Source organism: Lemur catta, chromosome 26 (assembly GCF_020740605.2).
Source record: "Lemur catta isolate mLemCat1 chromosome 26, mLemCat1.pri, whole genome shotgun sequence".
Taxonomy (NCBI): domain Eukaryota; kingdom Metazoa; phylum Chordata; class Mammalia; order Primates; family Lemuridae; genus Lemur; species Lemur catta.
Genome location: NC_059153.1, coordinates 3,083,250 through 3,110,821, shown reverse-complemented (window position 1 = coordinate 3,110,821; position 27,572 = coordinate 3,083,250). Strand labels below are relative to the sequence as shown.

Sequence of the window (27,572 nt, the reverse complement as noted above, 5' to 3'; positions counted from 1 at the left end):
ATTCTGCATATCCTAAAACTAGGTGATTGCAAACAAAACCCAGATTACAATTTGCATTCTAATGAAACGGCCCTAAAATTATTCTGCTTTTTACTGTGGCTTTACTTGTTGCCCCACAACGTGAGTTCCTGTGGACCTCTATCTGATAGCCAGGGTTGATGGAGGAATCCAGAAATTGGGGACTCTGGTTCCCGGTGCTATCTATATAGCAATCTACTGCTGCATTATAGGTCCTCTTTTATTTACTTTATTAGAGAATGTGGGTGGAGGTGTTTCGCGCACACTTGCACACACGTTGCAACTGCTTTGAAAAAGGAAGGGCAAGAGAAAGTGGGATCCTAGCTGAAACCGGGCAGACATTTCAGACTGCAAGAGATGAACTGAAAAGGGAACATCTGTCAGATTCCCAGGGCTGGAGGGCAGTCCCCAGTATCTCTGAGCGCGGGCACAAAGTGGAGAGGGTGGAGCCTCCCATCCTCAAATCTGAAAAGAATTGAGAGATTTGGAAAAGCCCAGATGTGCCAGAGGTCAGAGGGATCAATACACGGGCCCTAACTACGAACAGGGGAGGGAAGGTTCCAATAGAAAAGCGCTGCAGAAGAGAAGCCACCGAGAGGTAAGGGAGTTTCTGAATAATTAAAAAGTTAAGAATAAGCAAACTCCGTTGCCAAGGGGGAAGGAGGTGGGCTGGGAGATAAAAAAAAAAAAGAAGAAGAAGAAGAAGCAGTTGATGTGGTAATTAAGAATTTGGTGGGAGCCAGGGCGGGTCACCTCGTTTCTCAGATCAGAGCCCCATCAGAAATTCTTTCAAGTGTCCTCCTGCGTCGCCAAAGATGACAACAGGAAATCAATAAGTGCTTGAAATGAAAGGGGATGTTGGCTAGCCCCCAGGCTACAGATTTCCCGCCGCCAGCCCTTTCTGAACTCCTGTAGCTTGCCTGTGCACCGCCTCTCTTCAGAAGAGCTACCTTCTCTTCCTATTCTCAGGACCAAGGTAAGTGCTCAGTTAGCAGATCTGTTAAATGTCGGCTCTGGTTGCAGCTCTCGGATCGCGGAGAAAGCTCACAGCCACCGCCCGATCGGCCGGCCCGGCGGGGTTAGGGGAAGAGTGGCAGCTAGGCCTGGCGGCCCCGGGGCCACCGCACCTCCGGGGACCCGCCCGGAGTCGCCCAGAGTTGAACGCTCCAAGGTTAGAAATGTAAGGTCCCCCGCCAGAGCAAAAGGCCTGGCCTGGACCACTGCAGCCACCCGAGCGCTCCTTCAGCTTCAGTTTATTCCCAGACAAGGACAAAATCATGAACGACACAGGAGAAAGCTCCGTGCCCCCTAAATTAAAGCTTGGAATTACCGCAAACTCCGTTCTGAGTTCCAGATAGTGGTCCGTCACCTTTTCCAATAAGCATCCCTTCTCTAATACGTCTTGATTTAACAATCTTTCCAGGGCCCCGCATCCCTCGGACGTTTTAATTAGGTAATTCATTAGTGAGTCAATACAGACACGTATATATTCTTTTAGCTCAAGTGGTTAAGTACTAATTTCGCAATGATTATAAAACACCGGAATAAGCATCGAATGGTGATTTTAATTTATATGCAAATCAATTGGTTCATCTTAAATGCCTTTTTTTAAAACAAAACAAAACAATTATTGTATTGTAGCATCGGAGGCATGGAACAGACCTCCAGAATAGACAATTCGGAAACAAGAGCTGGCCTGGGAAGACAATTGAGAACAGCCAAGAAATCAATAATGTTTGAGGCAGTCAAACATCGCTGGCCATTGGAATTTACATACTAGCTTGTTGTCAGATAAGGAGCTGGGGAAATTGCTTGCAAGGGTGGAGATCGTAATCCGCAGTGCAGAAAATAAGTGGTGACAGCAGCCTGTCACAGCCCGCTCTAAAATAATACTGTACCTTTCCCAGATCTTGACTCTTGGGTGAGAGGCAGTTGGCGGAGATCACCCCGTATTTGTGGTCGGTTTTGCCCCCCCGCTTTGATCGCAGAATTTTTGTCCTGCCCGAGCTTCCCAATTTGATTCTTATTCTAACAGTTCCATCACTTGCTGCAAAATATTACAGGGAGGAGTATCATTGAGAATCTCACTACAAATTTCCTGGACCCACCTAGCCAGCCCTGCTTCTCCTTGTGCTTAGTTTTTGCAGCTCTGTTTAATTCCGCGCTCTCCCGGCCCCCCCAATAAAATCAGATCATGGAGAAGTCACTAGGAAAGGCTGAAGGAAATGATCCAATTCTTAGGTTTACTGAAAGGCTGTTATCTTCAGACATAGTTCAAAATTTGAGTAAGTAAAAAGGATATAGGCTTTGGAATTTTTTAAAAAAATATTCTAGAATGGTGGGTTTTACCACGGATTGCCAAGGGACCCCCACTGGAGTTGTTTATGGAAAAGTGTAACATCCTTGAAATTCACAGATATATAAGGTCAGTCTCTCCCCAGCCCAGGCTCCCAGCCCAGGCGATCTAGCCCTTCAGGAGCTTGTACCTTTGATGCTACAATCTTGTTTACATCTGCAGGGCAGGGAATTGCTTGCTTTGCTTGGACGCTCCCTCCACCCGCTTCCAATTTGAAGTAATCGGAATCTAAATACAATCGCCACGGCCCACTCTTCTATTACTGCTTGGACGAGGGAAAAAAAAACCTGCCATCCACGTCTTAAATCAGCTCGGTGGTTTGCAGCCCGCCAGCACCCTGCCTCTCCACTACATGCCTAATGTATTCCCTGGTGGTTCCGGGCATTAATTAGTTGTTTAATAGGAGTATGACTAAAAATGTAAAAGAAGGATTAGGAGCGTGAAACGTATGTCCAAGCTCCTTCCGCACACTCGAGGAGGGAATGAGAATCATTCTGTATCTCCTGTTTCTCCAGGAGCCATTTGCATTTCCCACCAGCTGCTCACTTCAGCTGCTCTGGCGCTGGGCGACGCGGGGACCCAAAAGCTCAGCGCGGTGTCTGGGGCGGCCGCGACAGGGGTTACCCAGCCCCCGGCGGGTGAGACTCCAGACACAAGGGGCGTGAGGGGAACTTGAGCTTCCCCGGGCCCCTGCATCCCAGCCCTAGTTTGCAAACCTCTGAGTCCTGAGAAGGGGGGAGGAGGGAGTTGCTGGCGCGTCTCTGCGCGTCTCTCCAGCGCGGCCGCTGTCCCTGTCCCCTGGTGTCCCCGCTTTTCTCACTCTCTTCCCACTTGCCACTGAGGTTCCCCATCCTCGCCACCAGCTGAAGGCGAGGCCGTTCTGCTCTGAGCATCTCTTAATCTCTGCAAAATGAAAAGAAAAACAAAAAAGAGGGGGAACATTAACCCATTGCTCGGAGGAGTGACAGAGGCAGCCACAATCTTCGAGGGGCAGAGAGGAAAATGTCTTTCTGGCGCTGCGTTTTCGGGTCTGCTGTCACCAGAGTTCAACGGTGAGACTTGGTGAAGAAATCTGATTTCTTTGCCTCGGGAAGATCTCAAAGAGCAGAAATCAGAATGCTCAGAGACAAGAGAGGAAATAAAATTCAAAACAGCACGTGGCCATTTTTTCCCCCTCATTTCTCTCCCCTTAAATAACACTGCTTTGAGTTGCCACCGGGTGAAGGGAGAAAGCCCGAGTTTTCACGGATGTTACATGGAGGTTAGAAATGGCTTTTAAAAAATGTAGATTCTCTCATCAGTTTCCTTCGTGGCTGAAGAGGCTAACCCCTTCCACAAAATGAGTCCATCTGTCGACTGTTAGCTATTTCAAAGTGAAGGGATTTAGCACTCAAAACAAATTGAGCAAGTTTGTTTGCCTGTTTTTACTGCTAACTCAAATGAATTCAAAACACGGAGTAATTCAAGAAAACACATAACATGTTGCAGACAGCCTCCAAAATGTAGGAACAGCCCAGCACCTACGTGGTGGCTTGGGTTAGTTTTAGACACCAGGCTTTTAAAATATATATATATATATTTCATATATATATATATATATATATATATATATATTTCCTGCACGTTCTCCCATCGAGTCATTTTATATTCTTAAAATTGCGTGTATTAGTGTATCGATTTAGGGAGGACAATATAACTTTTAGAGGGAACTTTATTCTCTATTGGGAACCAAAGAAAAGGACTTTTTAATGGCGGGCCTGAGTTTGCTCCCATGTAGGAATTAGTACTGGTGGGACAACCCGAATCCTCGAGCTGTGGCCGTGTTCCAGTCACTTCCCAAAACATACATTAACAGGACGCCCTTGAGGTTGGATGAACTTGGTCCCACACACCTGGCCGAAGCCCTCACACCTGGCTCTCCAGGCCAATCATATTTCCAGTCCTTCCACCCAAAGGCAGGACAGAGCCCAAATATCCTGCTCCTTACCAAAATGCACGTCCTGGCTCGAGCGAGTCAAGACGTGCGACAATCGGGGTTCAGACAAGTAGGGCACCATTTTCCGGTGACAAGGGCCCTTCCTAGCCTCACATACTTCCCGCTATTTAGGAGCAAACGTGGATTTGACGGAAGCTCTCTTCCCCCGCCCCCACTTCCATTCCCTGCAATTTAATACCATCCTCGCCAGGAACCTTAACCTTGTCATTTTAAAAAATGAGAGATCCGTGACCCGGGGTGAAGTTGTTGAGTGTAGGTACAGCAGAGGAAATTCTAGACTCTATGCGCGTCCGAGCCTTGTCCAGCGCAAGGCCTTCGTGACCACTGATGGGCGCGTGGCCACCTGCGCGGGTCACCCGCCTTGTCCTCGGTCGCCGTGCTCCGGTCGCGCAGGGCCGGGCGTCCCGGCCTTCCCCTGCTGACTCGTCTAGCTCGCTCTCTTGGGGCTGTGGCCCTCCCCACCCACTCCGCCTCGCTCACCCCAGTTTTCCAGATTTCTCTTCGGCTCATCCTCCAATCCGCACCCCGCCCACCATCGGGTCCTCACTTCCCTTCCAACCGCCCCCCCCCCAATCCCTCTTTGCTGTGACCTCTTCTCTCCAGCCCTGCAGGCCTGAAAGGAGGTCACACGCGCACATGCACGTTCACACCCGCACTCCACACGCCTCGCCCCCCAGACACCCGTGCGCACGGTCCTTTGTTCCTTTCCTCGGGCCACTTGCCCTGTCCCTTCCTCCCGGCCCGCCCCGATTTGCTCCCCGGGAGTACGTGTCTGTTTCCCCGAGCCCTCCCCTTTCTGATTTATGAGGGCTCCTGGTTTGGCGCAGATTCCTTTTGCTTCTCCTCCTCCTCCCCGTCCTCCCTGCGCGTCCTCCCCGCGCGTCCTCCCTTGCACCGTGGGAGTGCGTGCTCCTGCGGCTCTCTCGGCTCCTGTCTAAAGTGTCCTGCCCGGCCTGCCTCTGCTTTCGCTCTCCCGGGCCGATTCTCCGGGCTGCAGCCTCCGCGGGCCCTCCGCGGCTCTCCCCTGCCTCGCTTCCCCGCGCCCCTGCGCGCTCCCCCCCGCGCCCCGCTCCGCGATCGCCCGCCGCGCAGCCCGGCCCGGCCACCCGCCCGCCCGCCCGCCCGCGCCACCGTGCAGCGGAGTTTGGTGGAATCTCTGCTGACGTCACGTCACTCCCCACTCGGAGCAGGAGCCCAGGGAAGAGAGAGAGAGAGGGATGAGAGGGAGGGAGGAGAGAGAGAGTGCGAGACCGAGCGAGAAAGCTGGAGAGGAGCAGAAAGAAACTGCCAGCGCCGGCTAGATTTTGCAAGGCCCCCCGCGCGCCCTCGGATCCCCCTCGGAACCTGGCACCCTCGGGAGCCCCGCGGTCCTCTCCGGCCCGCTTTTCGGGCGTTTGCGGTGCAGCCCGAGCTCCGGCTCGCTGGAAGTCGCCCCGGGAGGCAGGGGGACGCGGAGACAGCAGCTCTCTCCCGGTAGCCGGTAAGTGGAGGCCATCTCTCCCGCAGGGATGTGAGATAATGCGCGTCTGCAAATTTGTTCCACTTTGGAGAATCTTCACCGTAGGTGATTTGTGGCTCTCCGGGCTGCGTTTCCCTGGAGGCAGCGCAGTTGGCAAACAGATCTTGCAAAGCCGGGTTCCTTTCGTTCCCCCCCCACCCCACCCCAGGCACAGACACTCACGATCTACGGGGGTGCTGAAGTCTAATGGGAAGCCAGACCACGGCTGGCATCTAAAATGAGGTATCTTGCCTTAAATCTTGGTGCCAACACTACAGGGACAAATCCTCAGGCCGAGGATTAGCATTCTCAAGATAAAGGGCTGGGTACAAAGTTTCAGCTCCCATTGTTACCCACTGGAAAAAAAGAAAAAAGAAAAAAAAAAAAGATTCCATCTTAACTAGCAGATAGTGACCTCTCCGGCCCAAGCGAATTACCTGGGACCCAGGGCCTGGATGCCAGCCTCCCTCAATTGCTTTGGATTCCAACTCCTTTAAATTGATCACCGGTCGACTCCAGTCTTGCACTTCACGAGAGACACATTTTAAATGGATGCAGAGGATAGGACTATTTGCAGCTGGCAACTAAGAAAAACAAAATTCGATTCTAAACCTGAGAATTGTGTTCCTCTTTGGATTCCAATTCAATCAGCTTACTTTCCTAAGCAATTTAGAAATCGAACCATCATAGGGTGATGTGATTGTTTTTTTACTCTCTCTTTTATTCAAGCATTATGTTACTAAAGTAAACCAAATGGAGAGAAACTTTTGATATTATGCATTCAAATAACAGGAATTCGTACATTCTAAAATATTTTTATGAAAAATTAACCCGTTTAGAGAGATTTCCTTGCATTCTTTTTAGGCCATTAATCAGAACGAAAGATGCTTTTTTATCGCACAAAAAATATCATTTGGGGGCAAATCCATCTAAAATTCAAATACCAATAATGGCGATGAAACAAAGCACATAAGCAAAATAGAGACTCTTTGTTGATGTAACATAAAATAAGCATACATAAGATTTCAATAATCGAACTTTCCTTAAAAATTTAATAGCCACCTTATTTATGGAATGTTTTGCTTTACCTCAGCAAAACTACACTTAAATTATTCAGGTGCTTTGTTCCTTAAGTTGAGTGTGTTTGTCTTCAAATGTCCCTAAAGCACTGGTATTAATTGGTTTAAAAGAAGGCTTAAACACGGTAAAATACAGAACTGTATTAAGTAGTATTTTAATTTCCTTAAATGATTACCCACTGCAAATTAATTTACTGGCTAATCACACCAATTTAGTTCATTTGAAACACATGTTCTTGTGCTGTTGCTTTTTTTCAACTTTCCATTAAAGGTTTTGTTATGGGGTAACAAAGTGAATGGAAAGGAGGGAAATGTGAAAATATTTGGAATTATTAGAACTATATTTTTTCCTGTCATTTTATTCTTGTGGCAGTCATCAGAAATTATTTGTAAGCAAATTATTTTATTTCTTAGGGCTTGCCTGCCTTGCCTATGTGATTCCTCATGCTCCATTGGCTAGGTAGTGCTTTTTAGCGTGCATACAATATGAAACTCAAGTTGGCCCAAACAATATTGCCTGGCATATACATTCCAACCAGGACATGAACTTTTGCGGTGAGAGCTACCTCCCATCAAGAAAAGTCTCACATCTCAATTTGTGAGATTAGCCATCGAAGCCAGTCCCCGAAGTCTGGCGGCCAAATTTGTCACAGAAGACTTGTCTTGACAGGCCAAGCAAGTTTAAGGATCAGCAAGCAGGAATTGGAGGTGTCTTTTAAAAAAATTATCTTTCCCAGTTTGGAGACTCAATCCTTCTAGTAGGCCTGATCGTTAAATGAAGCATAAAATGCAAGTCTCAAGGCTCATTTTGACTGCAAAATAAACCCCAAGTCACAAGGACGTGTAGGAGTGAGCTAAAGAACATGTCTTGACCTTCTTTTGAGTCCTTAGAGTAGAGCTCTATGAGTTCCTGAAGATTTGTTTTGTATTGCTTTGTTTGATCTTGGCACTGAAGCAGGGGGTGGGGGACAGAATGTGTAATAATTGACTGACTTTACACGGAGAAGCCCAATCTTTTTCTTTTGTATATTTCATTCTTTAAAAAAATAAAAATAAAAACTATTTGCAGTTACCATCTGCAGCGCTCCGGCTACCGGCTAATAATGCAGCCAGTTCAGACATATAAAAAAAAAAAAGATTATCGAAATGATGATGACATGCAAATTTCCCCTGAAATTATCATAAGTAAACATTTGAAGTCTGGACTAATAAAATCCCATCTGTGTTACTTCATATCGAGTTAGTAGAAAGCTGTGATAATGAATTTTGTAATATCTCACGAACAGACATCTCAATCAGGGACTAATCCTGTGATTTTACTGCAGAATCACTAAATCTGGAGCCGCCAAACTGCTACTTCTGGGCCCACAAGGGTCGGAGCGCCAGAGTCCCCGCCCGGGTCCTCGCTGGCGGGTGGGGAAACCGCCTGGAGGTCCCAACTCTCTCGGATCGCGGTGCCACAGCGCCCAGGCGGCTGCTCCTCTAGCTAGGCAGCGACCTTGGCCAGAGGTCCCCGGGGCCCGGCTCTCTTCGGGAGAGGCCGAGAAGCTGGGAAATGCCACTCAGGCCAAGCTCAGGCCTGGAGCTGCCCGCCCCGCCTCTGTCCCTGCGCCGGCCGGGCCCTGCCCGCGGCCACCCCCAGCCCTGCACCCGCGCGCAATGAGCCCTCCGGTCGCCGGCGTGCCCTGGTTGGCGTGCAGAGATCCAAGGGGCCTGGGGAGCCCGGGACCTTCTTTCTTTGCTTCTGTCCCTAAAGCCACCGCGGCTCTGCCACCCACGCCACGCGGCAGAGCCCTTGGAGACCCACCTCTCCCGAGTGGCGGTGGCAGACAACGGTGCGCGCGTCCAGCGTCGCACAACTGCGGCTCTCCCAGAGCTGTCCCTCGGTCCCTGGCGGGCGGGAACCCCTCCTGGAACGTTCGCGACACTCTGTCCTCAGCCTCGCTCGGTCCACCCCGCTGCTCTCGGCCACGATCTTAAATCAAACCTTAGGATAAATAAATGGCCCGGTGCGTCTGTCCAGGGAAGAGTGTGGCTAAATAAGGAACGAAGGCAGCTCGTTCCCGGGCCACCGTAGGCCGGGAGCCCGGTGGTTTCGGAATTACGGAAAACCGGGGGAAGCTGCCAGTCTAGGACAAGCTGGCCCTGGCGTCCTCCGCAGGTTTACTGCGCTCCAAGGGACAGGCACGGTGGCTGAATGGTGGCCTTTGCACATGATCGCCCTGAAAGAGAAGCCGTCCCCACCCACCCACCACCCTGCCCTCGTGCTCAGAAGGGGTCTTAACCCCCTCGAAAGGGGTTCCGCTACCGCCCCAGGACATTGGCCTTGTGGCTTCTGGCCCTTTGGCTGCCACTGCGCAGGGAGACCACTCTTGGTAAACATTTGAGATCTCCAGGACCCCGGGGCTAAGGTGGCGACGCTGCTGCGCCCCCAGGGCATGTCAGGTGTGAGAAACACACAAAAAGCCTAGCATACAGTAGGCGCCTAATAGCTCCTGCCGTCGACCGCCCACAGGCAGCGTGTCCCCCGAGCCCTGCGCCCTCGACGGTCGCCCCTTCTCACGACCCTCCTCGTGTCCTGTTTTGCAGATATCGGGGGATGGAGACCAACTGCCGCAAACTAGTGTCCGCATGTGTGCAACTAGGTAAGAGCCCACCTCTCCTGCCCGGGTCACCCGCCTCACGCCAGGGCGAGGAGGGGACACTGGCCCCGTGGCGAGGTCCCCGGCGAGGGGCGCTTCCAGGTTGGGCTGGAAGAAAATCAGAAGCAGGACGCGGGGCGCTCCCGGGGGGCGGGGCGAGGGGAGGGGAAGGACGGGGGACCAGGAGGGAGCGTCGCGCCGGGTCCCCAAGCCCCGGGCCTACTCTTGCTGGCCGGACCCGAGGGCAGCCAGGGGAGGCGCAGAGAGAGAACTGCGCCCTGCTCTGGATTGTCTGAGGGTCCGGAATCCAGAAGTGCCACTCGCTTTGTCCTCTAACTGGGTCTTTGCTCTTTGTCCCTCTTTCTCCTGCGTCCTGCCTCGTCCCCCCCTCCCCTGCCGCCCACCCCCTGCCCCCGGCCCGGGGCGTCCCTGTGCACCGCACGTGGGGTGGGCGCGCGCCACCCAGGCGTGCAGCCGGCGGCCGTTGAATGCCTCTTCTCCAAAGACTCCGAAATCAAAAAGGTCGAGTTCACGGACTCTGCCGAGAGCCGGAAAGAGGCGGCCAGCAGCAAGCTCTTCCCGCGGCAGCATCCTGGCGCCAATGGTAAGGCCGGGACGCTGGGCCTCGGGGGACGCGCGAGCAGGCGACACCCGCCAGCCCCCGCGCGCGCCTGCCGCTTGTAACTTGGGCACTTGGCCTCTGGGTGGGACGGGAAGCCAGCCGTCCCGGGGACGTTCATTGCTCTCCCCAAATTATACTGCACCCCCGAGACCCAACACCCTGTGGTCTGATCCCCTTGCGCGCGGCCCGGCCTACCTCGGGGCCTCGAGCTGGCGTGCAAAAGTGGTCCAACAGCGACCTCTGTCGCCCACCGCGTCCCACTGCGCGCAGCGCCACCCGGGGCCCGCCCCGTCCCGGAGGCTCCCAGCCATGCCCCACCCAGGCTGTGGGTGCGGGGTCTATCGCGGGGAGGCGAGCGCAGGAAACTCGTGCGGGCGAAGGTTGGCTTGGGCGGGTTGGGGACGGAGCGGGGGCTGCCACCAGCTTTGCAGAGCCGGAGGGCGGCGACTGCTGCAGCCCCGGGTGCAACAGAGTGTGTGTCCCCTCCCTCCCCCCACAACCTGCCTGCTGTGCTTGTTGACAGGCCTCGGGTTTGGGAGATGTCGCTCGGTTGGCTGGTTTCACTCTGGATGAGTCAAGGGACCTTGCCAGGCAAAGGCTGCAGGCTTGTGTGAAACGTTAAAACGTCTGCCACCCACGGCACAGGCCTCTGCTGCGTTGAAACTTGTCCCTTAGGAGCGTGTGTGGATGGATGGATGTCTTAAAGGCGGAGAAAACTTTTCTTTGGGAATATGTGAAAAACTCGAATTTACTGTGCCTCTCCTCTCCGGGTTTTTCAGGCTTCGTAATAAGTGGCTAGCTTAGGAGGTTGTTGACCTTCGATAGGGTGAGCAGATAAAGCCCCCGCATGGCCCTCGGCCCCTAACCTCGTTCCTTCCGGATTAAAGTGTAAAGATACAAAGTAATATGTGCCCGGGCGGTGGGGCGACGTTGGGGGGTGCGATTTGGGACCACCGCCAAGTAAACAAACCGTATTACTAAGAAGAAAACAAAGGCCCTGCACGTCGTCTTCCCCGCGAATCCCAGAGAAAAGCATCATTTGTTGAAATAAGACGTCTAAAGGGATCCGGAGCTTTCAGGGCCCTGACACCCGCGCACTGTCGCGAATCGTCCTGCTGGGCCAGTTAAACGCTCACTTGTCCGGGATTAACCCCCCGGGGTTAAATGAGGCAAGGCGAGATAACACGGGGTGATTTCTGTCATTAAGATTGTGTTAAATTCTTCTTCTGTTTGATAATCGGTCGTAAAAATAAATTATTAGACCGGAGGATGTTTGGGATATGGTTAAAAATCAAGAGTAGCGATGACTCCCGGGGAGGATGGTTTGTGCGGGCTCCCCGGTGTCGCTTCGCACGGGGCGGGCCGCGGCGACAGGGCCCAGGCTGACGTTTCTGGCCGCGCTGGGAGCCAGAGACGCGCACGATGTCCCCTCCTCCTGCTACTCCCCACCCCGGGTTTCGCTGACCTGAGGACAGGTGGCCTCTTTGGGAGCTGAGGGAGGCAGGGCCCCTTCGAGGGCCGGCCTAGGGCGGGATGGGGTCCTCGTAGGTGGGCAGGAAGCCACCGAAAGTCGAGGAGGCCCCTTCGCGCCTGGTCACAGGCTGAGCAGGAGCCCCTGGGCGTTCGCTTTCGATAATTAGCAAATAAAGAACTAGAAATAACGAACGATTGTTTTCTTAACCATTGCTTTCAGGCCTGGATTACTTTAGTGCATGCGAAAGGCTCTTTTACACTGTCAATACATCTACTTTGTACTTCTGGACCTAAGAGAAAAATTGCTGCACAAACATGTTTAATGCCATTAATTAAGAATGAGGGCATGTAATGGGAAGAAATGAAAATCTTGATTTTATTAGCTTTTAGGGAACTGGTAGACCAGAAAAAATATATATATTGTCACACATGAAGGTGCAAAGCGACAACATTGCTGAAGTAAAGTTGCCAGACTACCCTTTACTGATGATGAGTTAATTTATGGGATGTGCAAACTTCTGCCCACAGCCTGCTCTTGAAACAAAAGAATGTATTTCTTGGGTTTGGGGGTTTGTTTTTATTTTATTTTTTTACAGTTTTCCTTTGCTTTTGAAGTGAGAAAAGGTTACAATGACGTGCAATTTTTTAAAAGGGCCATGCTATTCTATCATTGGCACGACCTCCCTCCTCCCCCAAAAAATGCCATGCCCATGTTAAAAACTGTTTGGAAATGCTCTGAGTAGGCAGAGGCCACCTCTGGGAGGCCCGGGCTCTGCGTCTCTTCCCAAGAAAGGTCCCCTCCCCTTGATACCCATTGGGCGGCCCCCCAGCCTGGCTGCACCCTAAAGCCGGAGGTTAGAGAGAGGGTTAAGAGGGGAATGGCGGGCAGGGAGGGAGGGTTGGCAAGTTGAGCAGCCAGTGGAAAGGAGGGACAGGCGCCCTCTGGAAACGTCCCCTGGAGTAGAGGCCCCTGGCTTTTCTTGCCTTGGAGGCCCCAAAAGGAACCTCTGTTTTTGCACAACTAATAAAATGGTCTTAACGCTAAGGAAGAGGACGGACTGACCCTCCCCGTCGGTGACAAAAAGTTTCGGGGCGGCGACTCTGGGTTCTGGGCTAACGTCGCAAAGCGCTGCAGCCCGTTTGATCCCGACTCCTGGCTTCGCGTCGCGACGTGGGGCGGGTACTTCGCCGGCCTCCCCAGCAAAGCCATTAATTTTTAAATAGCTTTGGCAGAGTGGATGGGCTGAAAGTGTTCGGCCCAGGTCTCCAGTGGGCGCAGACTTTCTTCCCCCGGGAGGGAGGCTCGGTGGCCCCTCGAGGCACCCGCAGCCGCGACACGACACGCGTGACCTCGCGGGGCAGCAGCTCAGCCCCAATCGTCTATTTAGAGGACTCGGGTTAACCCCGGCGGCCTCCGGCGGTCGCAGACCCTTCCCTGCCCCCAATTCATTCAATCAGCAAATGTTTGCCAAGCACATACTATGTGGGCTCCTGATGTACCCCCTGAATGCGAATAATCCAGTTTTTCCCGGCCGTTGTGAAGCGAATTCAATGCTAATGCGGATCCCAGCGAGATCAGAACACCCGCTCTAGCAAAACGCAAAAGGGTGGTGCGCGGGGTGGTGACCCCGGGCCTGAGAAATCAGGGGATGTGCGGAAGAGTTGACACCTGTGACCGTGGCCAGGGGGCAAGGGACAGGTGCTTGGCGAAGGGGGCCTGAGGCTGGAGGGAAAAGCAAGGAGAGAAGGTTTCTCCACCTCGACCTTGCCCCACCCCGCCCCCCGTCCAATCTGCAGAAGCTGCCTCGCAAGGGACATTGTACCAGTTGTGCAAGAGTAGTGAGTCCCTGCGGATCGCTGCCCGGAAAGGTGGCCCTTACAGGTCGCGTTCCGTGCTCCCGACGCGGTGCCCACTGAAAGTTTCTTAAGGCTAGTTCGGCTGGTATTCCACCCCCCCGGCTGTTTAATATATGCAGCAGTTGTTAGGGCGACTCCGGGGAAAAGGAAATGTATAACGAAAGCTTATTCGTGAGCAGGAATATACTAATGGAACTATCTGATGTCTTCTTAATCCTATGTAAAAAGCTTTGTCGTCTTCCTAATATTGACTGAATGGGTAATTAATGGCTCTTCATCTAGGCGAATACCCTGTAATCCAAGATAGGCAAAAGACAACAAGCCCAAGGTAGAAGACAAAAGCCCCAACGGCAGCCACATTCTCCCCGCCTGCCCCCATTGGGAAAGTTTTCTCAGAGGAGAAGGAGGCAGGGCAGCGGGAATACACCTACCATTTCTAGCCTCGACTTAGCTACAGCACCTGGCGGTGCAGTTCAGTTCTTCCTTACTCTGCCTTTTCTCCTCCAGGCCTTGTCTCTGCATTTCTCTCTTCTTGGCTCCACTAGGGTGTTTTCCACATTGTGGCCCTGATCAGCACCTTTTCTCCCCAAAACCTCCTTCTTTCTTTTGGAGATGCGACCGCTGAGCAACACCCAAGGTCCCCAAAAGGCTCAGCAATGGCTCAAGCTCCTGATCTAAAAGGAGACTCATTTCTTATATGACCCAACGCATAGCATCTTTGAGGACTAAGGTAGTTGGAACACAAGGGAAGAAATTAACAGAAAGGAAGCGATCATATGGAATTACGTGCGTGTATTAAGGGGCGGTCAGGAATGATAGAGTCGCCTTTTTTGTGAGCATCAGACAGGAAGGGTGCCCAAGATTCTACCAGCATGTTTCTAACCGGCTGACATTTTCATTTAAACCTTTGGAAGAAATATATTACTTGGGTTACTACAATGAGGTGGGGTTTTTTTTTTTTTTGGTCAGCTGACAGCTTTTAAAATATTATTTCGCTAGGGAAATAAAAGCTTCATCTCAGATTATAGGTGGGTATTTTTGGATTTATGTGATTTATGGTCACCATGACAACTAATGCTGAATGTTAGCTACCAGCATGTCTGGGAGAGAGAAAACCGAAAGAAAGGAGAGCAAGAGAAATAGAAAAAGGAGAGGGACATGAGCTGGAGAGGGAGGAAAAGAGAAAACAGAATGAGAGAGGAGAGTTTTAATTCCACTGTTGTTGTTTTTTTTTTTTTTTTTAAAGTGGCTTCGGTGAGCCTCGTGCCACTTTCCTCTTTCCAGGCCTGGATATTTGTGTTTAATTTCTTATCTTCTCCCTCTCTCCCTCCTTCTGTCTCTCTCTCCTACTCCCAAAACACATTTACACTGTACCATTCTCTTTATTTTACTTAGTTCCATGAAAAGTTGCTTTCTGCGGATTAAATGAGCGCCTAGTAAAACTGCAGCACTAGCATGCAAATGCGAGGAAGCATTAAATGCTTGTTGGTTTAGTGGTTTCAGCAAACCCTCTCTCCTCTAATCCGTCTCTCTTCCAGCACCAGTGTGGGGAGGGGGCCGCCTCCCACCGCCACCCAAACCCCCTTCCTTCAGCTAGTTACCCCAAACCTCCAGACGCTGAGCAACTTGAGCCTACCTATGGGACACAAACCTGGGTACCATTTTCAGGGACCCAGAGAGAGTGGGTGCTGCTCAGCACATCTACAGACTTCTGATTCAGAAAAGAGTCTTTCCCTTTTACCAAACCAGCGCTTTTTTATTCCATTTAGGGAATGGGGGCAAAGCCAGCCACAGAGAAGCTTTTAATTTCCGAGTCCTTGGGTTTCATGGCTGTGGGCAGAGTAGACCCTTTCCAGCTTGGTTTGTGTACGCAGAAAAGCCAGGCAGAGGAAAGACGGGAGGGAGGGACACTTCTTGGGCAGGGTGCAAGGTCTCCATCTGACCTCTGTGCCTTGCACCCCGCACGCACACACTCCCGCCTGTCACATGTCCCCAGCTGAGTCGGGCGGGCCTCGTCCTTGAGCTGGCCTGGGCCGGGCAAGGACTCCCTCCCCTCTACGGCCTGACAGCTCAAGGAGACATCTAATTGAGCCATCTTCCGAGTGAGCTCTGGGGACAGATTCTTTCCAAAAGTCGGGGATCGCTCGGTTGGGCCCAAGGCCATACCCGGCCCGTCGCTACCGCGGAGCCTCACTGCCCGCTGCCATGCATGGCCAGAGGGACTTTGCACAACTAACACTAACGACTGTGAAATTAAATAAGACTTTAAGACTAGTAATCGGTAGCAAATACCAGCTCAAAACAAGCCTGAACCCGTGTCACCCGTCTCCCTCCTCGAGGGTTTTTCTCTGAAAGAATAAAGCGATAAAAACCCAGTGGAGACGACTTCTGATGTCTTCTGGACCCAAAACCTCAAACCCGCACTAGGCTTCCTTTCCTGGCCCCACGGAAGCCGTGCGGCACCTCCAGTTTCTCTGTACCGATCACGCTGATTATTATTATTATTATTATTTGAAAACTGTAATGGAAGCTGAAGTCATAATAATTTCTAGAACAAATCAAGAAGCATTCAGATGGAGGTCACAGCAGTGCTGAACTCGCAAAATATGTACGATCTCTTGACTCTTCCAGAAATCTTTTTCATTTATATGCTATGCCGGCGCACTTACAAGACTTATGTAAGTTAACCCCCCAAAATGTCCCACCACCACGACCACCAACCACCACCTCTATGGAGTTTTCACTGAAAAGCGTTTCTTGGTCCCTTCTACGCACCTCGATTTCCTCATCTAGACTTTTCCTGTCGCTGTCCGCCTGCCACCCGTGGAGTGAACCTTCTTGGCCTGGGAAGAATGTCACCCAATCAGGGCTGCCCAGAGTGTATTAAAGTCATTAGGAGATTAGGAGAGTGTTGAAAGTCCTGTTGGAAAAATGCAAAGAAAATCCTCACTTTGAATCAGTTGTTTAGAGAGCTGGTGTGTGTGTGTGATATTAAAATGTACGTGAACATATATACATAATATATGGTTTTGGTTTTACTTTAATCCAAATTCTCTAGATAATTGCTTTATTTGCCACTTGACTTCAGTGGATCCACACAAGTTAAGATTCCTTGTCCTTTTAGGCTTCTAGGCTGCCTGGAGGTTCCCAAAGTCTCCCATACTTTGGCACCATGAAGAGCCGTCCTGTGCCCTTCAGTTTTTCAACCACTTTGGAGGCTTGTTGAGGCCATTCATACATGTATATTCGCCATGTTGAAAGTTCCATCAGGAGAGCCCAGCCACCCGAGCTTAAATTCAAAGTCTGCGGGTTTGCGAGAGATGATGGGCTTAGAAATCTACCAGGTTCTGCGGTGCTTCTTAGCTTTCCAGGGTAAAGCACTTTGCAAAACACCTCAAGCTTCCAAAAAATCTTACAGCTGCAGGGTTGGAATCTTGAAAAAGAAGGAAGGGGGTATGATCACTACAGTGGAGAATTTTTCATTTCTTTGATATGATGGCGTCTCTTCGTGGAAAGAAACCTGAAGGAGCATGGTATTGTGGGGACCGAAACTATACTGAGGTTTAAAAGAAGAAGCTGGAATATGATTAGTAAACACATTGTGCGGAAAAGAGCTGGATTCATACTGACTTAGTCACAGGTCATCGGTTGACAGTGCAATGGTAGGAAATATTTACTTTACACATATACTTTATGATCTTGGGGGAATTAGCGGAAATTCAACAAGAAAACGGCTAGAAACATTTAAAACCCTTATTTAAAAAGACTTAAGCAAATTAGAGTCTTATCAGATTAAAAACCACTACAAATGTGAGGGCATTGTCTTCAATGAAATGCTGTAGGGTCTGAGAAGAAGATTCTCCGCCAAATCTCAGGGATAAAATGCGTCATTTAAGCACCAGATAATGAGCAGAATGTAAATCAATTTAACCTTCTTTACCAACAGGCTGCTGGTGGAATATGTATAATTTAGTGATAAGATTGCAGGACCTAATATAGTTGGATGTATGAGGCTCAGCTAAGGCAGACCTGTCACCCGGGGATGCGTTCCCGCTCTGAGCAGGTGTCTGTATGCTTAGAATGGGGTGAACAGGAGTAAAAGGTTAAAACCAGAAATGCTGATTTAAAGCTTACCATGACCAAAGTTCCCTCTTCTAGCTATATCCTTCTTAAAGTGGGATGATACTGGTAAGGCAAGACTGGAAAACAATTCTCACTTGGCTCCTTGGACTGCTCTCAAGCTGTTTAGAATGGAGGAGTCGCAGATAGGGCTTGGGGGCGGGGGGCGTAGGGCAAAGGAGAGAAACATAGGCTGCAAATATATTTGTAGGCTGCTTCATCCACTCTGTTCCAGACTGAAAACGTTTCCCAATCTTGTGAACAAGGACAAAGAGAGAGAGTTTCCTGAAGATACCTCGTACTGACATTGCAAATCATTGACTGTAACGTCAAACAAATACACATTCAGGGATGATAACACTAACTCCACAATAAAACAATTGCCAATGCAGAAACCCAGGGGAGATTAGTTTGTGCTCTCTGGCTGACCTAAGCTGGGGGACAAAAGGGCTTTCAAAAATTACTTTGAATTTGTTGGCGTTTCTTTCTTTACTTTCTCTGGAAAGTAAAAAAATGGAAATTAAATTTACTTGGAAATAGCGCTATAAGGAGTTGATGTCCCCAAAGATGATTTCTCTTTGTTTTATATAAATAAATAAGTCTTTGCTTTTCTCAGCGGAGAGATCTTCTAGGCTTTTCCCCCTTAGCCCACACCCTACCGCTTCTGCCTGCTTGGACTTTAATGATTCAAGACAGCCTTGAGCTGGCTAGGAAAAGAAAATGACTGTTAAAAATTATCCTTGAAATTGGTTATTTGGCAACATTCTTAATTGTATGAAAATTCATTAAGGCATATTTCATATATAATTAGCTCAAGGTTGTTGATTCTACAGGCTTTATGGATTTGAATCTGATTGATAATAAAGTAAACAAGAGCATCGAATTTAAAGCATGGCTCTCTCGGGTTAGGACAAGCTTAATACAGTGTACAAGGAATCTGAAAGATCTAGGATATGTGTCTTAATCAACGTTAAATAGAATGGATAAGCTTTCAGCATTTTGAAAACGCTGGGTTAGGGTTTCTATTCTATTGTGTGTTTTCTGGCTGGGGACTAATAAGCATCACCAAGAACGTGATCTGAGGCGACTTTTTTATTCTTGCATAAATCCAGAGTGAACCACCAAACAGTTGTTCGCTCAAAGTCAAGGTAATTTTCTGTTGACGGGTCCATTTGCTTCTCGGTTTCTAATTTATTAGCCTGCCTTTTCGGGGCTCTGTCTTCTTCGCAATTAAAGTAAAGCTTCTTCAGATTAGCGCAGCATTCGCTTGACAGGCTGTTTGGACAATTTAAGATCGGAGAAGTGATGCGTTGGTGTTTTTCAAGTTTTTTTTTTTAGTTTTAAGTAGCACTGTCTTCTTTTTATACCGGGTTGGGGGGGGGCTTTTGATTGGAAATGGATGCGGTGAGACAAAAGGAAAGGGGGGGGGGGCTGCCTGGTTGATCCTTGCACCTTGGAGGCCTTGACCTTCCCGCTCCGTTCTCCCAAGCCTTGGACTCCCACTAGCCTCATCTCTCCGACTAAAAGCCGGGTCGCCCGTGGCCGGGCAGGAGCAGAATTCCCAGGAGCGTGCCCGTGTAGACCCGGTGGGCGCCGCGGGGCGTTAGCCCGCCCCGCACTGTTGATAGGTGCAGAGGGGACCGTCCCCCCGGCGCGGCTCGGGGCGTCCTGATTGGTGCAGAGCCGCGTCACTCGCGCCCGGCGGAGGGGCTGGGACGAGGCAGGGCCGGGGAGGGCCGCGGCCGAGTGACGTCTGGGCACCAGGAAGCCCGCCTCTGGTTTTAAGATGTTAGGCCGACAGGGAAGCGCGGAGCCGCAGAGCTGATCGGCCGCTCGCCCGGGTGCCTGGAGCTGAGCCGCGGCGACACCCGGCTCCGGCCCGACGGCCCGAGGGGTGTGCGTGTGCGCGCCGCCCGGGGTGCGCTCGGGGCCCGCGTCGCCGCCACCGCCACCGCCACCGCCGCCGCCGCCGCGGAGGATCTAATATCAGCTACCTGTCCCTGTCACTCTTGACACTTCGCTGTCAGGGCTGCGGCGCGGGGGGCGGGCAGAGCGCAGGCGGCGGCGTTAGCCTTCCCCATTGGAGGGGCTCCTGGGGGAGGGCGGGAGGAAAGAAGGGGGTCTTTGCCCGCTCTGGTTTCGCTTCGGAGCTTGGAAGCCCGCTCCCCAAAGACACTCGGAGCGGTCCCCGCCTGCCCGCATCCCCATGCCTCCGTCTGCCCGCTGACTTTCGGCCTCCGGACTCTTTCGCTTGCGACTTTCCGAGGACACGCGGGGGCGGCTTGGTTCGGGGAGGACTCGACCGGGGTTGCGTCCCCTGGCTGCGCGCAGCGGCCACCGCGGGGGATCTCCGCGCCCGGAGCGGAGCGCGACCCGGGACCGGGCAGCGGCGGCCACCGGGGGCTGGCGGAGCGGCGCGCGCCCGCGTCCATGAACTGCATGAAAGGCCCGCTGCACTTAGAGCACCGAGCAGCGGGGACCAAGCTGTCGGCCGCCTCCTCGTCGGCCTCCTGTCACCATCCCCAGCCGTTGGCCATGGCTTCGGTCCTGGCTCCCGGTCAGCCCCGCTCCCTGGACGCCTCCAAGCACCGGCTGGAGGTGCACACCATCTCCGACACCTCCAGCCCGGAGGCCGCAGGTAAGGCGCCGCGCCGCCCGGCGGACGCTGCAGCTCAGCAGCCTCGAGCCACCGTGTCCCTCTTTCCCCCCCACCGAGGAAGTCACCCCTCCTGGGGGAGGCGTGGTGGGAGTGGTCGCGCTGCCTGCTCTTCCGGGAGCCGGAATGCCGATCACCTCCCGATCACCTCCCGTCCCTCGAGTTCTACCTCGACAGGCCGGGCTCCTGCGGCGAACGGGGCGAGCCATTCTGCCCACATCTCTATGTCTACTACCCTGGCCTCCCTTCTGGGTCCTGGGTCACAACAATCCCAGCATCTCCATTCGGGGACGTGCAGAGGCCGCCCCACCTCCGTCCTGTTCCCCTCTCGGCTTTCAGCCCCGGAGGGGCTGCGCTCATTCGTTTAGAAAAGTGTGTCTGAAACTCCCTAGACATGCTCTTCGCCAAGAGCCGTTTGTTCTAAAGGGCCGGCGAACCTGGGTGTCCAACCGGAACCCCGCATCTGCTTTTCCTCCCCGCCTGAAAGTGCATCGAAATCTGAGCTTTCTCTTGCGGGGGGTTGGGGGGTGGGGGGGGGGTCCGCAAACTACACGCGCCCGCGCGTCCCGGGAGGGAGGTTTGGTGTGTCTGCGCAGAGGTGTGTAAATACACTTGAAAGCACGGGCTATCAAAGTGACTGTGCCGCCGCGGGGAGATAAACATGTAAATAAAACGTGCGGCGCTGGGGGAGGGAAGAGACGGGGCGCGCGCCCCCGCACGGCCGCCTGCACCCCCCGCAGGCGCAGCGCAACCCCCCCCCCCCGCCCGATCGCCCGGCCCTGCCGTCGCCCCCCGGCCCGCTCCGCTCGGGACTCGCGGGCTGCAGGTGGGCAGGCTCACAGGGGCCTTTGTGTGGTTCCTTTTCAGAAAAGGACAAGAGCCAGCAGGGGAAGAATGAGGACGTGGGCGCCGAGGACCCGTCCAAGAAGAAGCGGCAGCGGCGGCAGCGGACGCATTTCACCAGCCAGCAGCTGCAGGAGCTGGAGGCCACTTTCCAGCGGAACCGCTACCCGGACATGTCCACGCGCGAAGAAATCGCCGTGTGGACCAACCTTACGGAAGCTCGAGTCCGGGTAGGAGCCAGCGCGGAGCCTGGGAGGGGCTGGCGGGGAAGGACGCCATGGAGGAGCAGGCGGTGTAGACCGGGAAGGGAGCGTGCATGGCAGCGCCGCCCCGGGAGGGCGCAGGGAGGGAGCAGCTTTGCAAAGCCAGGAGGCCTCTCCGCGGCGGCCCGGGCTGTGAGATCACAGCTCCCCCTTCCCAGGCCCGCGGGGCAGCCTCGGAGCCGCACCGGCTCGCTGCCCCGACAGCCCGCGCCCTCCCCGGCTGGGCCGCGTGGGCATTTGCCTGCCCTGGGCATTGTGCTCATAGCTTGCAGTCTCCAGACGAGAGCTAATAAAATCCCTCCCAGGCCAGGAGCAGCTAACAGGCTCCAACCTGTGCGCCTTTAACAAGCAAAACCCGCCGGAGACACGCAAGGGTTGGCCTTCCCTGGGACAGTTTCGCGCCAGGCCTAGCCCCGCTGTTCCTCTCCTCCTCGGCTCGAGCTCCAGACACGGTTTTTGCGATTTTTTTTCTGGCCATCCAGGTCTCTCCCGCACACTATTCCCAGGTTTTGTAATCTCCAGAAGCCAAGTTTTAATACACAACTCTTATTCTGCCAGTCCCCTTAGAAGAAAAAAGAAAAAAAGAAGACTTTTCCGTTTGGTTTATTTATCTCGTCTCAGGAGTCCAACTCTTTGGAGATTGATACTTATCCCCCTCCTAACTATCAGCATAGTTTTATAAAAAGGGCTTACCTTAACTTTGTAGCAAATCTGCACTTTATGGATTGGCCAAAAAAAACCATGAGCTTAAATAAATGACCCAATAGCAACGTCTTGGTTTACGCTGGTCGGTGGGAAATTCCAAATTTGTTAGGAGTCTGGAAGCAGAAAACAGAATCAAGCAGCACCCGGAGGCTTTGCTCTTAAAAAAAAAAAATAAAAGTGCTCTGGATAGAAAAATAAAGCCCCCAGTTCGAGCAGAGAAAGCAAAAAGAAGAAAAGAGATAATGATGGGAAAGATAGTAAGGAACAAATTGCGCTCCCAAGGCAGAGGGAACAAAGGCTGGGGATGGCATCCGTGCGGGGTGTGAGGCTGTGCTGGCGGATAAAAGAGCCTGGACGGAGTTGGAAATGGTTTTAGTTTAACTGGCCAGAGCCAGCGCTCAGGCCGCGGCCTCGTGGTCGTGCGCAAGGTCAGTCCTTCCTTAGTCCTCCTGCGCATCCCGGGAACGGGCCTCGCACGTCCTCTTCTCTCCTGGGCAAAGTTTAGGTGGCCTAGGGTGAAAATGACAAGCAATTGAAATGAAAGCACAATCTGTGGGTTTTCTGGAACCCTGGGAAAGAGCCCTCCCTCCCCACCGTCGTCCTTCTGCAGCCGCAGCGCTGGGCTGTCCCTCCGTCTGCCTTCCGGGAAGGCTGCGGGTCCAGCCAAGTGGGAGTGAGGCGTGCTTTTTATAGCAGTCGGGAGCAAGGAGGAAGGGGGGGGGATAAAAAAGAAATCGAGAATGAAAGGGAAAAAGGAAAAAAAAAAAAAGCGGATTAGGCGGCTGGGCCCTGGCGGAGATGTGTAATGTGAAACATCGCCGGTGTCAGCTCGGAGACCTCAGGCCAGGCCTCGCTCCAATACACAAAAGCCGCCGTCTGGAGCGACGCGCAGGCCCGATGTGGATTGGGAGCGGGGTTGTGGCGGGGCCACTGGGTGTGGGTGGGGGCAGGCCGGCCGGAGCGGCCACCCGCAAGGCCACACGACCCCGACTGGGCCCTGCGGGAGCCGGGCCGGGGGCGCTGGCCTGGCGGATGGTGGGCGGAGGGTGAGAGGACCAGAAGGGAGCGCGACTCTGCAGATCTGCCCGTCTGGGGTTGCCAGAGTTTTATTCGCCAAGCTCATTGAGTTAACGAGCTGACGGGGAGGTGGTCTTCTGCTTTTTATTTGGCTGATCTGCTGGGCTAGGAAGGGTGTCGCGGCCCGGCCCTTGCGGAGGGAGTAAGTTCCAAGGAGTGGGGGACGACGGGGAGGTCCGGGAGGGAAGGGAGGAGCTGTCCTCTGCTGCCCTCCCAGCCCCTTGTCCTCATCACCGGGTCTGTGGCTTTGGAATGGAAGCAAGTTTGCAAGGTGGCCGGGAAGGGTTGGGCGGAAAGCCTGCTTGCCCGGCGTTTATTTTGCAGTTAAGTGTTTTTGGACCCAGAGAAAAGCCTGAGTTAGTGATCAAGCTGCCCGCAGGCCCCTGGGGCGTCCGGCTGGGGGTTTGTGGCGCAGCTCGGAGCCCCAGCTCGCAGGCCCGAGGCGACACGGCCTTGGCGGGGACTCCGGGCTCGGGGCTGGGAACCCAGCGCTGCATGGCCCTGGCGGCTGCGCCGCCGGGCGGTGGGGACTGCGGAGGAGCGGGACGGCCCGGGTGTGTGAGTGCACGCGCTTGGGTGTGTCGCAGGCGGGTGCTGGCCCCTGCTGCTTTCCCCGATCGAGGTTTTTATTAACTGGCGCTGTGGAATCTGTTTGCTCCCTTGCCCCAACCGTCCCCCCAGGTTTGGTTCAAGAATCGCCGGGCCAAATGGAGAAAGCGGGAGCGCAACCAGCAGGCCGAGCTGTGCAAGAATGGCTTCGGGCCGCAGTTCAACGGGCTCATGCAGCCCTACGACGACATGTACCCCGGCTACTCCTACAACAACTGGGCCGCCAAGGGGCTCACGTCGGCCTCCCTGTCCACCAAGAGCTTCCCCTTCTTCAACTCCATGAACGTCAACCCCCTGTCGTCGCAGAGCATGTTCTCCCCTCCCAACTCCATCTCGTCCATGAGCATGTCGTCCAGCATGGTGCCCTCGGCGGTGACGGGCGTCCCGGGCTCCAGCCTCAACAGCCTGAATAACTTGAACAACCTGAGCAGCCCGTCGCTGAATTCCGCGGTGCCCACGCCCGCCTGTCCTTACGCGCCACCGACTCCTCCGTATGTTTATAGGGACACGTGTAACTCGAGCCTGGCCAGCCTGAGACTGAAAGCAAAGCAGCACTCCAGCTTCGGCTACGCCAGCGTGCAGAACCCGGCGTCCAACCTGAGTGCTTGCCAGTACGCCGTGGACAGGCCCGTGTGAGCCGTGCCCGCAGCGCGGGGACCCTGGGACCGTGCCGGAGGGGGACGCCTCCGCCCTTGAAAGACTGAGAATTATGCTAGAAGGTCGTGGGCACTAGAGAAAGGGAGAGAAAGAGAAGCTAGAGAGAGAGAGAGAAAAAAAAGGAAACCACTGAATCAAAGAGCGATCTCCTTTGATTGCAAAGAGATGTCCTCGGTGGCTGACATCTTTCACTCAAGTATTTCCAACAGTTGCAAGGACACACGTACACAAGCAAACGTTTGACTGGATATGACATTTTAACATTACTAGGAGCTTGTTATTTTTTAAGTTTAGCATTGTTAACATTAAAAGGACAAAGGATGTATATATATCGAAATGTCAAATTAATTTTATAAAAGCAGTTGTTAGTAATATCACGACAGTGTTTTTAAAGGTTAGGCTTTAAAATAAAGCATGTTATACAGAAGCGATTAGGATTTTTCGCTTTCAAGCAAGGGAATGTATATACTAAATGCCACACTGTATGTTTCTAACATATTATTATTATTAAAAAAATGTGTGAATATCCAGTTTTAGAATAGTTTCTCTGGTGGATGCAAATGATGTTTCTGAAACTGCTATGTACAACCTACCCTGTGTATAACATTTCGTACAATATTATTGTTTTACTTTTCAGCAAATATGAAAAAAATGTGTTTTATTTCATGGGAGTAAAATATACTACATACAAATTGGTCTGGATTCTTTCTGCCCTTCTCTGTCTCCTGGCCAGGGCATCCCAGTCACTGCCCCCTAAACAAGCCAGTTCCCTCTGTCTGCCTAGTTAAACATACAAGGCAGCACTACCTATTTAAATTTGGTAGAAATAAATTATAGCCGTGCATCAGAACCTAAAGAAGAAAAAAAAAAAGGCACTTCCAGGGGGAAAAGGCTGCAAAGTCTGGTCTTGTCTCTCGGGTTTTTCTTTGGCTTAAACCCAAAGGATTCCATTATTGCTAGCAAATAATATAAGAGAGAAAGAAGAAAGGAGAAAGAAATCTAGAAAGTGTGCCAAACTGGAATGACTCTCAAGTTAACTCCTTTAGGAGAACCTGCACCTCCAGTAAATTGTTCTGGAGAAATATTTGTGCATGTGTACATGTACAGTTTATATACATTCCTCTCAGGAGGAATACATCTATAATAAATTTACAAGGAAACACCTCCAGTTCAAAATATTTAGGCCTCCAATGTTTATCTTTCAGGCTTAAGTAGAGAGATCCTTCATGTTATATTGCATTACTATTTCCAAATCCTTTGGAGACATTAAAAGAAACAAAGACCATTTCTAATAACTACAGCCCTTCAGTTTCTCAAAGAGCCCAGGGGTTGAGAGGTTAGAGTGGAGTTTCCTGAGTCTTGTCGAGCAATATGTAGTTGAGGCAAAGGTCGTGCTCCCTGTGTTTTGTTTTAAATAATATTGACCCATTAATTCTAAACCTGCTTGTTCCTGAAATTATACAGGATTATAGTTTGCAAACGGCGGGACAATGAAGCAAATCAAGATGAATTACGTCCCCAGCCCTCCCTCCCATCTTCTGACATCTAAACGGGGATTGAGGCCGGTGTGAGTGTTTAAAAGAACTTTAAGCACCGCTCCTTCTTGATTGGTGGTTTTGGGCTCTTTTTAAAAAAAAAAAAAAATGTGGAATTTGATTTCATAACAAATAGAAGCAGATGCAGCTTAGTCTCAAAGAATTCATCACCATGGCCCTAGGAGGATGGGGTGTGGGGGGAAGTGCTAGGTCTTTTGTTATTCTTGTCACCCATCCCCCTCCACGCGCTTACACACACACACACACACACACACACACACACTCACAAACACAGCAGGCGAGGACAAACACCACGCCAGGGAACTTAGAGCGAAAAGTAGCCGCCGGTTTTCTGGAGCCGAGAAAACCTGTGTTTTTGCGCCTCGATTGCTTTTATCTGGCTGAAACTTTTACCTAAAAGCTTCTGGAGCTCAAACACTGAGGCTTTGTTCTGCAAGGAACCGCTGCCGCCACTTAACAGAGATTGCAGATAATGTCCCCCGATTTAAGATCTGGGCTCGACGATGCACATTAACTTTCTTTCTTTTTCTTTCTTTTTTAAAGCTCTGCCTCCAACCTGCGGCGGGATCACGCGGCAGTGGGGCGGGGGCGGGGGGGGGGCAGATAAAAGCCCTTTGGACGGAGGGTCACCTCCGTCCTTGTTGTTCACTTGAGAGCAGTGGAGAGGAAAACGGTCCCCACGGGCGGACTTTGGCTTCTGGAGCCGCGGGGCCCACCGGTCCGGGCCTCTCCGCGCCCCCGCGGGGTTGCGGGGGAGGGAAGGGGCGAGACGGGGTGGGGGGGGAGCAAAGGGGCCAGGAGAGGGGATTTGGGGATGGGGGCTGGAACCGCTAAGGAGACCTGCGGGGAGGCCCTGCGTCTCCTGCGGGTCGGTGAGTGCCTTGGGACTGCTGGGTGAAGGAGGTGGATCCCGGCCTAGTTTGGTGGCTGAAATGCATCTACTGCACCGGGAAATCAATCAACCTGCAGGAAACAAACAAACAACAACAACAAAAAAAATGGAAGTCGAGGTTTAGGAAGAATTGTCACTTCCCCGACTTGAGTGGTGCACCCTGGGGGGGGGGCGGAGACTTGAGACCGAATAGAGAGGCCTTTGCTATCACCTAAGTTCTTTTCCCGGAACTTCCAGAAGGAAGAATTGTGCCCTCTCCCCACTTCTGTCCCTATTCCCATCCCCGATGGCCCTCCAGGCCATCGGCCCCTTTCTGCGCCTCCTTGTCCCTTTGGAGCGAGAAGCCGGTGGAGTCGATCCCCTCGCCCCTGTCGCTCCCGCGCCGCTGTCCCCTGCAGCCCTGCTACGGCCACCGCCTCGGTTCCACTCAATCGATTTTTGCTGCATGTCAACACTTATTTACCGGTGAGTGTGAGGGTGTTTTTTCTCCTTCTCTAGGTCTCTTAATGATTTCTGAGCTAGTTGTGTATTAAAGTGCTTAAAGGAACCTTTAACGTAATCTATAGCATGAACACCAACCTCCCCCGCTTGGGTTCAAAGATGGCGAGGTCAGGGCCGGGCGGCGGGGAGCCCAGGCCTCGGGGACCTCAGCCC

The 27,572-nt window shown here is 52.4% G+C and overlaps 1 protein-coding gene across 3 annotated transcripts; it reads left to right on the top strand.

Moving 5' to 3' along the window:
• Positions 1-430: 430 nt before the first annotated feature.
• PITX2 (paired like homeodomain 2) lies at positions 431-25,162 on the top strand. 3 transcript variants are annotated; one of them, XM_045537486.1, is made up of 6 exons: positions 431-616; positions 4,482-5,850; positions 9,537-9,592; positions 10,056-10,193; positions 21,184-21,389; positions 23,886-25,162. In XM_045537486.1, exons 3-6 carry the CDS (start codon positions 9,547-9,549, stop codon positions 24,447-24,449), a joined length of 954 nt encoding a protein of 317 aa, XP_045393442.1. In that variant the 5' UTR covers positions 431-616; positions 4,482-5,850; positions 9,537-9,546; the 3' UTR covers positions 24,450-25,162. The 3 variants fall into 3 exon arrangements, with proteins under 3 accessions (XP_045393442.1, XP_045393443.1, XP_045393441.1); XM_045537487.1 differs by lacking the exon at positions 10,056-10,193; XM_045537485.1 differs by lacking the exons at positions 431-616; positions 4,482-5,850; positions 9,537-9,592; positions 10,056-10,193 and adding an exon at positions 19,449-20,298.
• The last annotated feature ends 2,410 nt before the right edge of the window (positions 25,163-27,572 follow it).